The sequence below is a fragment of the Falco naumanni genome, chromosome 2 (assembly GCF_017639655.2).
Source record: "Falco naumanni isolate bFalNau1 chromosome 2, bFalNau1.pat, whole genome shotgun sequence".
NCBI lineage: Eukaryota > Metazoa > Chordata > Aves > Falconiformes > Falconidae > Falco > Falco naumanni.
The window spans coordinates 19,878,704-19,890,579 of NC_054055.1; the positions used below are offsets into that span (position 1 = coordinate 19,878,704).

General features: G+C 39.7%; 1 protein-coding gene across 1 annotated transcript in view; it reads right to left on the reverse strand.

The window, feature by feature from the left end:
* The window catches only part of RNF17 (ring finger protein 17), a 53,403-nt gene extending 43,787 nt beyond the window's left edge, over nt 1–9,616 (reverse strand). Inside the window, exons 1-7 of the mRNA XM_040583376.1 lie at nt 9,528–9,616; nt 8,794–8,885; nt 7,999–8,057; nt 6,923–6,978; nt 5,503–5,602; nt 2,221–2,301; nt 636–736 (exon numbers count right to left, since the gene is read on the reverse strand). Of these exons, the coding sequence (XP_040439310.1) occupies nt 636–736; nt 2,221–2,301; nt 5,503–5,602; nt 6,923–6,978; nt 7,999–8,057; nt 8,794–8,885; nt 9,528–9,616 (578 nt within the window). The remainder of the gene's footprint in view (nt 1–635; nt 737–2,220; nt 2,302–5,502; nt 5,603–6,922; nt 6,979–7,998; nt 8,058–8,793; nt 8,886–9,527) is intronic.
* Between the last annotated feature and the right edge of the window lie 2,260 nt (nt 9,617–11,876).

Genomic DNA, 11,876 nt, shown 5'->3' on the forward strand with positions numbered 1-11,876 from the left:
CACAAAAGTTAAGAGTTCACACTAAAAAGCCACTTCATTTGGAGAAAGTTTTTTATTAAATGTTTAAAGCACTCTTCCATACACATCCAACTGAAAACTAAGCAGTTGGATTTTACAATTCAGTCTATTAAGGTATCAGATCCCCCTCGCAGAGGCTATTCTGGAATCCCAAGTTTTGACACCCCTTCCCCCTTTAAATCTGAAGATAAAAATATTTTTGAAAATGAAGAAATGAAGAGTCCTTGAAGACATCAAGAAATGAAGGGTTTTATCAGCTTGAAAATTTGCAGAAAGTGAATTTTAAAAAAAGTTATTCTTGATGTTAAACTCATCTAGTATCAATATTAAAAAAACGTCAAAATTGAGCTATTTAAGAAAAATAGTGTCATTAAGACTAAGTTTTTTCTTTTTTTAAAGAGCAGAGGCAACATAAGCTAGTGTTTTCCAGCCCTGAAAATGAGCTCTAAGATGCCACTATGAAAACAGAAAAAATACTGCACAAAAATTAGAGACAGGTATTATGAAATACTGCTGAAAGGAAGAACGAAATTTTATATAGAATTCTTTTACCTGAATTAGAAACAACTTCTTGAAAAAATAACTCATGCCCACCATTCTGCAAAATAGATTACTACCTTGAGAGGAGAGAAGTAGCAAGTTCATCAAATGCTTTATCAGCAGCTTCTGCAACTTTGTCTCCTTCCTGCTTCATTCTCCATTCCAAATATTCCAGCATCTATTTCATTCAGTGTTCAATAAACATGCATTAATTATTTCACTATCCATTATTATTATTTCATTAGTGTCACATCAATTCTTTCTTTTTTAATTCAGAACAGAAGCAATGAAAATTAAGACAATGATCAATACTTAGCAGGAAGAGTGACACTAAACCATGTAAGAGCGATACTTAAACCAGCTATAGCTCATTAATCCCCTTGTTTTCTCTAGCTTCTAGTCAGCTTGCACTGGCTTGTGATCCTCACGTCAACTGAAATCTTCAGATTCATGAGGCAAGAAACATATAGATCTATGTGCCACCGCCTCACTTTCCTTACTTGACATAGTCATATAGCACCATACCCAGCTAAGTAGCACACCAAGTTTCCTGTTTTTTTAAACTCAGTCTAAGCAGAAATGAAAGAAATAAAGATTCTTTCCCTGGCTAAGCATTAATTTTGTCGCTATAGTTACATTTAATGAAAAGACATGGGAAAATATCTCAGCAACGCAACACTGCTTTGGCAACAATCAGTCTGTTGAAAAGCTGTGGGAAGACCACAGCTGTATGCATGAGTTACTGTATTAGAGCTGCTGAAATGGCAGGTTTTTACAAGATGCTCTTAGTATACAAATTACATGTTCAATGTAACTTTGCTTAACTCACAGATTGGCCACTATAACAAAGCAAGTTAGAAAGGGAATGGATAACAAGTTTTAGGGACGCTTCATACCACACTTACTAGAATGAATTTGCTTTAAGTTTTTGGATCATTAAACACTTCTATGCCTGGGTGTAACTTAGAATATATGTAAAATGTAAATAAATGTCAAATACAGAACTGAAAACTCTCCCACAGTGTATTTAATAAGAGTTAAAGTTTAAATAAAGTCATTATCATTAATGAAGTTCACAGGTTACTCAGTAAAACCTATTACCAGCATTATCCAGTATTTTAGGATTCTTTCTGTGCACAAAATTTTAGGATTTATTCTGTGCATAAAAAGGCATTACTTGATTTACATGTTTTGCATATTTTGTCTGTTAAAATCATTACTTCTGTTGCCCATGTAATTTCTTTTCCACCTTTAAATCCAGAACAAGACACATGAAAATGAGAAAGTCAGCATAGTTGCCAGAGCAAAAACAAAGGTTGAATTCTACCACGATTCAAGGAAACAAAAGTTTAGTACTTAAAAGACTGGCTTACATATGGTTCTGCTATATATGGATTGACCTATTAACTATGAATTATGCATAAGCTCATACACTTCTTTACAGATGATCCTGCAGTCGGTACCTTTCAGACTACAGCCTAGCATTTAAAGCCATATATTCACAGAAACGTCCCGAACAGCTAAAGGACAAAAGAGATGTCAAAATGAAGGCAGTGATAACATGTTTAAATAGCATGCTACTGTGTGACTACTCCCGAAAGAATGCTTCAATCAAGGATAGGATTTTATGTTTTGTGATTTATTTAACTTATTTTCACCCACCTTTTCTGCATCATTTAAGTGGCTGAGATTACAAGTAGCTATGCACAAAGCTTCATCAAGATCTTCCATAGTTCTGATGTCCTGGGGGAAAGATTTGTCAATGAATATAAAGTTGCCTGTGTGACTAGAAGACAAGATAGCCTAAATTCATTTGCCATTTTGACATGAGAGGCACTTGATGTGCGTGACTGGATCTGTGCTCTGCACAGCTCTATAGCTGAAAACAGGCCCCAAATACTTACCTAACCTGAATTACAATAAGAACATTTACATTGTATGTTTATAACAGTCAAAAAAATTCAGAATACACTACAATTCATTCACACACACACACAAAAACCAAATTAAAACATAGTACATGAAGGAAAATCAAAATACAGTTACCGATACAGAGGAAAAAAAATGCAAGACTGAAGAATGGGAACATTGCAGCCTAGAAAAAGGTAAAATATTTAGGAATATCATCTGGGGGAAACCAACAAAAAAAAGGTAATAAGCTCCTAGTGTTATGCTGCTCCAAGAAGAGACAATAAAATACTTGCATATGACTCCGCACAGAACCAAACTTACATACAGAAATGTCTTATTTTCTCACTGGCACTACTAAAGCTAATGTTAAAGAGTACTGGTTAGAGTGCTGGTATTTTGCTAAAAGCAAAATGAGATCATCATCAGATGGGGATGCCCCAAAACGCCAGGGATGGTATGGTGTAAGCCTTTAGGCAACCAGATCACTTTGCCAAAAGGCAAGTTAACTAGTGTGGAAACATCTCCAACTTTTAAAGTGTTCCTCACTGGTGTTAAGCAGAACAAACACAAGCTAGAGAGAAATAAAAGCTTAGAGTTCAAAAACCTGAAAGAGTTCTGTCTCTGATCAGACACCAGCATAAATGAAAGGAAGTGCTACCTGCAATCTGGGAGAGACCTGTTAATCACACACATCATTTTGGACTTTACTAAAGGTGTTTGTTACCTTCAGCTCTAGATCTTTCCAATTAATGTACCTGAACATCTCAGACAGATTTTATCGCCTTCCTAGGAGTAGAAAAAGGGAAGAAAGCCCTCCTCCTATTATGACTTGAACATTACCTGGAATACTTCCCTGTGACAACTGTTCCCACTATTTTGAGCAGGCACAAGGAGACATAATAGGTAAAAAGCTCATGGAATTACATTGCTGCCTCTCTGCTTCGTGGTTCCCATTATGATCAATGATACAGTAATAAAAATCCTTCTAAAACTCAAAGACACGGATATACTTATTCAGTGATGTAAGAAATGATACTGCCAAAGATCTAGTAATCACCAATCAAAAAATAAAGGAGCCTGAAAAAAACTTCATAAACTTCATTCAGAAAGATCATGTTAGAAAACTTCATAGAATGTTTCAAGAGGAGGTGTCTCACAATCACTAGCCCTTGCTCTCATGGGGCACTTCAACTTACCAGATGTCCACTGGAAATGTAACAGTGAGAGAACACACTCTAGGAGGTTCCTGGAGCACATGGAAGATAACTTCCGGACACAGCTCATCAGTGAACCAACCAGGGGACATGGCCCACTGGACCTGCTATTTACAGAGGACTGGTGGGTGATGCGGTGGGTGGAGGACATCTTACAACACAGCTGTCACAAGATGAGAGTTTTTGATTCTGGGAGAAGGAAGGGGGTCTGCAGAATTGCTACCTTAGCCTTTCAGAGGGCAGACTTTAGCCTGTTTAGGAGACAGATTTCCTTGGGAGGTAGTCTCGAAGGGCAAAGCAGTCTAGGAAGGCTGGACATTCTTCAAGAAGGAAGTCTTAAAGGCACAGAAGCAGGCTGTCCCCATATACCAAAAGATGAGCCAGCAGGGGAGAAAACTGGCCTGCCTAAACAGAGAGCTTTGGCTGGAACTTGGGGAGAAAAGGAGTGTTTATGACCTTTGGAAGAAGGCACAGGCAACTCTGAAGGACTTGAAGGATGTCATGAGGTTATGCAGGGCAAAGAGTAGAAGTCTGCAGGCAACACCAAGTCGCAGGGGAGTATTATCTGCGCGAGGGTAGGAAGGCTCTACAGAGGGATCTGACAGGCTGGATCAACGGGCCAAAATCAACAGCATGAGGTTCAACAAGGAGAAGCCCTGGGTCCTGTCCGTGGGTCACAACAACCCCACGCAGCACTACAGGCCTGGGGAAGAGTGGCTGGAAAACTGCCTGGCAGAAAAACACCTGGGGGTGCCAGCTGACAGCTGGCTGAACACGAGCCAGCCGTGTGCCCAGGTGGCCAAGAACACCAGCAGCATCCTGGCTTGTATCCAAAACAGTGTGGCCAGCAGGACAAGAGGAGTGATCATCTCCCTTACTCAGCACTGGTGAGGCTGCACCAGAAATACAGTATTTGAGTTTTGGGCCCCTCACTGCAAGAGGGACACAGAGGTGCTGCAGCATGTCCGAAGGGCAGCAAAGCTAGTGAAGAGTCTAGAGAACAAGTCTTATGAGGAGCATCTGAGGGAAGTGGGGTTGCTTAGCCTGGAGAAAAGGAGGCTGAGGGGAGACCTTATCACTCTCTAAAGCTCCCTGAAGGGAGGCTGCAGGCAGGTGGGAGTCAAGTCTCTTCTCCCAGGTAACAAGGGACAGGACAAGAGGAAATGGCCTCAAGTTGTGCCAGGGGAGGTTCAGATTGCATATTAGGAAAAACTTCTTGACTGAAAAGGTGGGTAGCATTTGAACAGGCTACCCAGGAAGGTGGTGGAATCAGCATCCCTGAAGCGTTTAAAAAACACTTAGATGTAGTGCTTAGGGACCATGATTTATTGGTGGACTTGGCATCCCTGGGTTACTGGTTGGACTTGACGATTTTAGAGGTCCTACCCAACCTAAATGATTCTTTGATTCTAAAAGAGATTCATTTACCCAACAACCTTGTTGTGCTGAATGACTGCTTCAAGGATGTGTTGCATGAACCTTGCAGCTGCCTCAAATTGCAAAAGAAATAAAAAAGCCTCAAACCCAAACACTGTGAAGCCTCAGGTGTCTTTTAAGAAACGCGAAATTCAAAATACTTAGTTTCACAGTTAGCTGAATAAACTAGCCCTCCTCAATTATGACCTGGTTGGGTTTGAGCTGATTGATTTTGTCAAGTTATTTTATTAACATTGTAGCTGCACTTCAAGTCTATGCTAAGACAGACTAATAGAACGTAACTATTAAGGTTGCAGGTTTTTGTGTTTTAGAAAGTATGGTATTAACTACGCACATACAAAAGTAATGAGAGAGAATATAAGGAAATTCCATATTAACTCACCATGTCTGCTGATGGAGGTAAACCTTTTTTCTCCCTTAGCCCACCATTTGAAGAAACTTGGTACTGAACATTTTCCTCTTTGGTTTTGTGACTGAAGGGCCTGCAAAACAAAACTTTAAGGAAAAAACCTACACATTTCAACTAAAATATCAAACTTCCCAGAAACAGAGACAATTTGAGTATTACAAAATCTGTCTTTAAATGCATACACACACCTACTTTTTAAAGAGTAGAATTCACTGTGATATACTACAGATACCTCACTTTTTGAAAAGTTTCCTTTCTACTAGCATCATCTTAAAATTCATCATTAGTAACTGAATTTCATCTGACAATTTTGGCAAGGCTGAACAAAATCTTAGTAGGTTGCAGTCATTTTTATCCTCAGTAAGAGTAAAATGCATTACTATTAGCATTCCAGGATTAATTTGTCACTTGTTGACCAAATGTTTTCCTTCAGACATCCCATCAGATATTGATTAGGCTGTTAAAATCTTTTGAATACATGACAGATTATACTAAAACGATCTACTGACAACCTGTTTAGAAAGCTCTTAAATTCTGTTGTTACGGTCACCTATATCTGCTCTTTTGCAAAGTACAAATGGATCTAAACATCTGTCAAGGCTCTCAAAAAACAGTCTGCATAAACCAGCCCAACAACAGGAGGGAAGCATAGTGTTTTTCCTGTGCTCAGACTGTTGCTTCGGATGGGTTGTGAGAGGGCTTGGAGAACACTGCTGCAGATGCTGACAGCCATATGTGAAATCTTGGGTTTCTATTTTACTTTGGGAAACGTTTGGTGCGTGCAATGTGCACTGCTATTTCGCAACATATACCTCCCTTACAGAATAAATAAATAAAGGAACTGTTTTATATGAATCTAACAGATCTGTAAGAATTATCTGGGCCTATTCTCATTTGTATCAACACAAATCTCCACAATAATGGCAGCAGGGAGAAAGACACCCACTTTAAGGCTTCCTTCAAGTTCACGTAGGCTAGACAACTAATAAGCAAGTGAATGCGTGACTTAGATATGCAGAAGGTGCAATGAGAGCAGCAGGGGGGTGGGAGGGAAGAAGGCACTTCAGTGATACAGTCCTTCCTATCACAGCCTGGCATTTCAGCAGTTCTCTCTCTCTCAACCTTTATCAGGGTGTTACCACAACACTTCAAACTTTCAGTTCCAAAAGTTTTCAAGCCAAACCCATTTGCTTCTCACTGTCTTTCAATGAAAGTTTTTTTTGTACTCAAGTGTCAAGCAAGTTGTGCCCCCACAGTAGAGACACTCATAATGGGAATACATTAAAAATGAAAAAAAAATCAGCCCAAGAAAAATGGCTGGAAATGCTTGCTCAGTCAAGTCCTCCCCCAGTCTGGCATCTAAACACAAAACCCACTTGAGTTAAAGGTTTACCTTTCTAGCCTTTGTGAGTTGTAGCTGCACAGCCCAAGTTTAGAATCAGGTATGGTCTAAATTTAGAGGGAAAAAGTAAAGTAAGTTCAAATACAGGGTTAAATCCAAGCCCCAGTACAAAAATGTTCTATAAGCCTGTTTTCACCTTCAATACCATCCCCCCCACCCAAATTTCAATGACACTAAGCTTTAAAGCAAGTGCAAGGAAAGGTATAAGAAAACAGCTTCCAGGATGAAGCTCTCTAGCCATCAGTGTACCTTTTTGGTAAGTGAAAAGTGTTCCTAGTAAAAGGAATGTTAACTTCCTGTTTCCTTTTAGTACTTTTCCCACTACTATGCATAACTTCTAACATATTGCATTACTGAACCTGATTACAAGTTTTTTTTTCAATAAAATATAATGACAGGGCTTAACTCCAGAGATTTGACTTCTCTGTATTTTGCAATAAAGACTAAATCTCAATTTCATAACAGAAAAAACAGAACAGCCACACACTACGTTTTGCATAAATTAAAACAAAAAAAAAAGGCACTTAATGTTTATCCAAATTACAGATTTCTGTAAAACAAATGGCACTAGCAGGTTAGAACACAGAGATGATTCACAAGCAGAGCATTTTTTTAAGTACAGAAACAGAAATATATTCAGAAATTACGCATTGGCAGGCAAACTGAAATGGTTTTAAAAAAGTGTCAAAAAATCTTTGAAGTCCTTTTATTTGTGAATTGACAGGGAAAAAGTGGTTTTTTATTTAGTTTTTTTAAAAAAACCTACATAGTTGGTTTCTGGCACATTCTGTGCAGACGAGAGGGTGGAACAGAGGTGGCAACACGGGGCACTAAGGAGAACTGTAAAAATAAACCTAAAACCCGACTCTGGACATCAGATGCATACTGCATAGCTACACTGCACAACAAGAAATGGTAGCTAAGACTTGCTGGAGAACAGGTGGTTATATTATACCAGAGGAGATGTAAAGCTTGCTTTAATCACTTTCAATGCAACTGCAAAAGGTCCTGTAGTATCACTATTTCAGACCACCACAGTGACTACTAAACAGAAAACTTCAACTTACTTCTGTAGAAGAGAAACCAAAGAAATCAGTGTTCTCATCCTTCACATCATCACACAAGGCTGTAAAAGCAAGCACAGAAAACACTTGACTGCTAATGTTGTTAACTGTAAGGTGTCTCAATCAATTAGACAAACAGGAATATATGATCACTAGAGCAGTCTTCTAGATCGTATTCATAAAGCAAACAGGAATTTGGACACTGACTTGTAATGACAGAATTTGAAAGCTAGAAATAGAAATCCAGACAAATAGATACGGAAGTTAATTGGGAATTACACAAACACACACACACCCCAAAACCCCAAAATTTAAACACAATTTACTTGCATTTAATGATTAAGGTATTTTCTGCACAGTTAGCTGTATTACATTGCTACTACATTCAAGACAGGATAAACACACAAAAGGGAAGCCAAAAACGCAAAAGAAAACACACATTCAAAACATGTACCTATAGTACAGGAAAAAATTTTTTCATAGAGCATCCATACACAACACAGTAAGTACACAATTCTGCAACTGGGAAAAAAAAATACTCAACCAAAAAATCCCAGGAAAATGAGGTTTCCTTTAAAGCAAACTCTTCAGTAACTCTGTCAAGAATTAACAGCAGGAAGGGAAGAGAAAGATATTGATCATTCTTGCCAAGTACTACAAATGTAGTAAACAAACAATGCATTAATCGAATCTGGCAGTCCATCTATTGGCTTTAACAGACCATGTAACATAAATTAACAGTGAATACTGCACACCACAAAACTGCTGGAAATAAAGGTCAAGATCCAAAAGCCTTACCTTTTACACTCATAGCTCTTGACATACGACGTAATTCACTGTTTCTCTGATTTGGTTCTGCAAAAATCTCTTCCAGTACCTCAAAACATTGCCTTCACAAGTAGAAGTATAGGTTGAAGGTAATTAGAGATTACCAACCGAACACAAATTCTGACTACCAGCTCTCTTAGAGCTAAGCTTGCCCACTTTTACCAAATGACATTATTGAGAAGGTGCAGTTAATGAAATACACACCACGCACACAAAAATGTTGTTACTTCTTCTAACTGGAGGGGGCGCAACTCACCTCCATGATACTGAACTGATCATAAAAGGAGTACTAGAGCTTTTAGATGTGCAGCATTTATGGTAACTAGAACCAGCATTAATCAATTGTTATATAATCGATTTTAATCACATTAATTAGAAATTTAATTGAAAATATATTGACTAGACCAACAATAATTTATTTACTTACAGAATACATATTCAGATCAATATGAGATATTAATAGCCTAATAACTAGGTATTTTACAACCCAAGATGCATTTACATTTTCTTCCCCTGAACCCACTCCACACATTAGAACTTCCCACAAACTGCATGTTTAACACATAAATAGCATAAAAATGGACTCAATTGCAACACCGCAGAGTACAAACATTATTTTCTAATTTCCTCAATATGATTTCCTGATAATTACATCAGAACTTAAAAATACTAAAGCCACTACAGTAATCTCAAAATTCACTTACCATAGATATTTTTTTAGTCTTCTATATTCTTCCCTACTGTCACGTTCTTCACTACTGTTACGTACCAAGAACTCAATCTTTCTACTCATGACGGTATACGATGGTCTCACACTTTAAAGTAAAAACGTGGCTAATTCTCTACAACATACACGTTTTATCACTTGAGCCAACACTACAGATTACTTGCAGCACTGGGCAAAGAGCAAAATGAAAAAGATAAGACAGAAAATTAATTGAAAACATACACCTGTTTTTTCCTTAAAAAACAAATATTTTAAATGCAACAAAATGCTGCCCTGCTTTGCACTGTACAGCTACTCCACCCCTAACCTTATCAGACACAGCAGAAGACGATTATTTCCCGTTTCTACAGCACCTCAATACCATAGGTTCACACCTCACCCACGATCCACCACGTATACTGACCCCCACTCCTTTCCTTAAGGCCTGCTATCTGGCCATTTGCATCCTTGACCCTCCCACCCCCCCCACCTCCCCACGCCCCCCCACCTCCCCACGCCCCCCCCACCTCCCCACGCCCCCGAAGGGAGAGGTGCTCTTTCCTCCCAGACACCCAGAGCACCACTGCCGCTGCAGGTGACAAAGGCCGATGGTGAAGAGGCTGGAGCGGGTACACACCGAGACGGCCGGGAACAGGACGCGACTCCCCTCACCTTGAAAGAAGGACGAAGAAAGCCTCGTGGCGCCCACTGCGCGCCAGAAGAGCTACCCCAATCAGCGAGCGCCCCGCCGGGCCTCGTTCCGATCGCAGCCAATCACGGCGAGGCGGGAGGGGGAGGGCGGTGGTTGCTGCGGCCCGCCAGGGCGGCTTTCGCCACCGGGTTGGCGGCGTGCGGCGCCGCGGGGGCTACCGAGCCTCATCCCTCTTCGCATCTGCCGGGAGGCCAGAGTCTCTTCCTTGAAAACAAGGCGTTTCCTGGTCTAGAAACCATCAAGTCCATGCTTTGGAGTAGCTATCCTACACGCTTTCTCATTATTTGCATGACAAGTAAGAGATTTTTTTTGTAGTGTTTTATTATTCCTGTTTTGTCTGTCACAGATGTAGCGTGATGCTCTCCAGATTTCTGTTTAAATTACCTCTAGCAAAAGAAATTGACTTTTAAATTGAAAGTACACTGATTTTCCCCTGCAACTTTTGCTTTTTGCACTTGCCAAATAATGACCTAGGCCCAGGTTTCCAAGAGGCCAGTTTCCTACCAAAACCTAGCTAGTTTGTATTTTTGCTCGGTTCATGTAGTAAAACTAGGTTCTACCCCACACCTTTCATTTTAAATGTCCTAAGTATCTGTGCATGCTAGGCTGGGGTTCTGACTTAGGTAAGGAGGCAGAGTTTGAAAGGCCACACAAGCTCTAGGTTTCCGTGGTAGGGAGTACTTCAGCAGTGTGGCCAAGGCAAACAGTGACTTGAGAAAAGAGGCAATGGGGAAGATTAGTTTTGTCTTTTGGAAGGGCACAGAGAGAATTTCAGGAGTAATGGGAATGAAAGCATGAAGAAAGGAGCAGTAAAGCTTAAAAATTAGAAAATTCTGTGGAGCTAGGCCCTCGCCTGTGTTTTGTTAAACCTCCCAAATCTAGCAAGCTTCCATTAGTTTCCTTTGGCTATACTGGAATGTGATTTGTTTGTGAGGGGCAGAACTTTCCAGAAGTTTTCCACAAACTGATCCAGCTTGTAAATAATTTCCCCTGGGAGCCCTTGTTCACCAGGACCTGATTAGACTTGACTATGTATAAAATCCTTGTGGAGATGTGTTGTCAAATTTTACAGTTGTGCTTTGTGCCCAGTCTGGTTCCATTTGGCGTGGTTTGGCCTATGGACACTTTGTAGGAAACACTGTGAGACTAAAAATCAGTACCAGGGTGAACTTGTACATGCAGTGTAACTTCCCATAACCAGTAGTGGGTTTTTTTTTTGAAACAACCTGCAAAGAAGTCCTACAAAATACTGTAAAGGACAGGGCTGAGAGACAACAAATGAACCCTGTCCCATAGAAGATAAACCCGCTTCTGTTCTGTAAATATAAGTTGTCCTTTCTCTCAGATTCTCCTATCAGATTTTGCAATGAAGTTAAAATCTCAGGAGTTTTCTCAATTTGTATTTAGCTTTGGAAATCGCCTCCTCTATTTCAAAGGCTTGTGCACCCAAAATTTTGTCTTTATCTATCCTTAACATTACTTAAGAACATAGTGAATATTGGCTGAGGGGTAAAATATAGGATGAGTGATGGCAGACCTGTTGCGGATGTAGCAAAGAAAGGGAACGGTAGGAATGATTGCCTTGTTAAAGGTCTGAATGCAATTTTAAAGCTGCAGTGTAAAGGATAGTCTTAA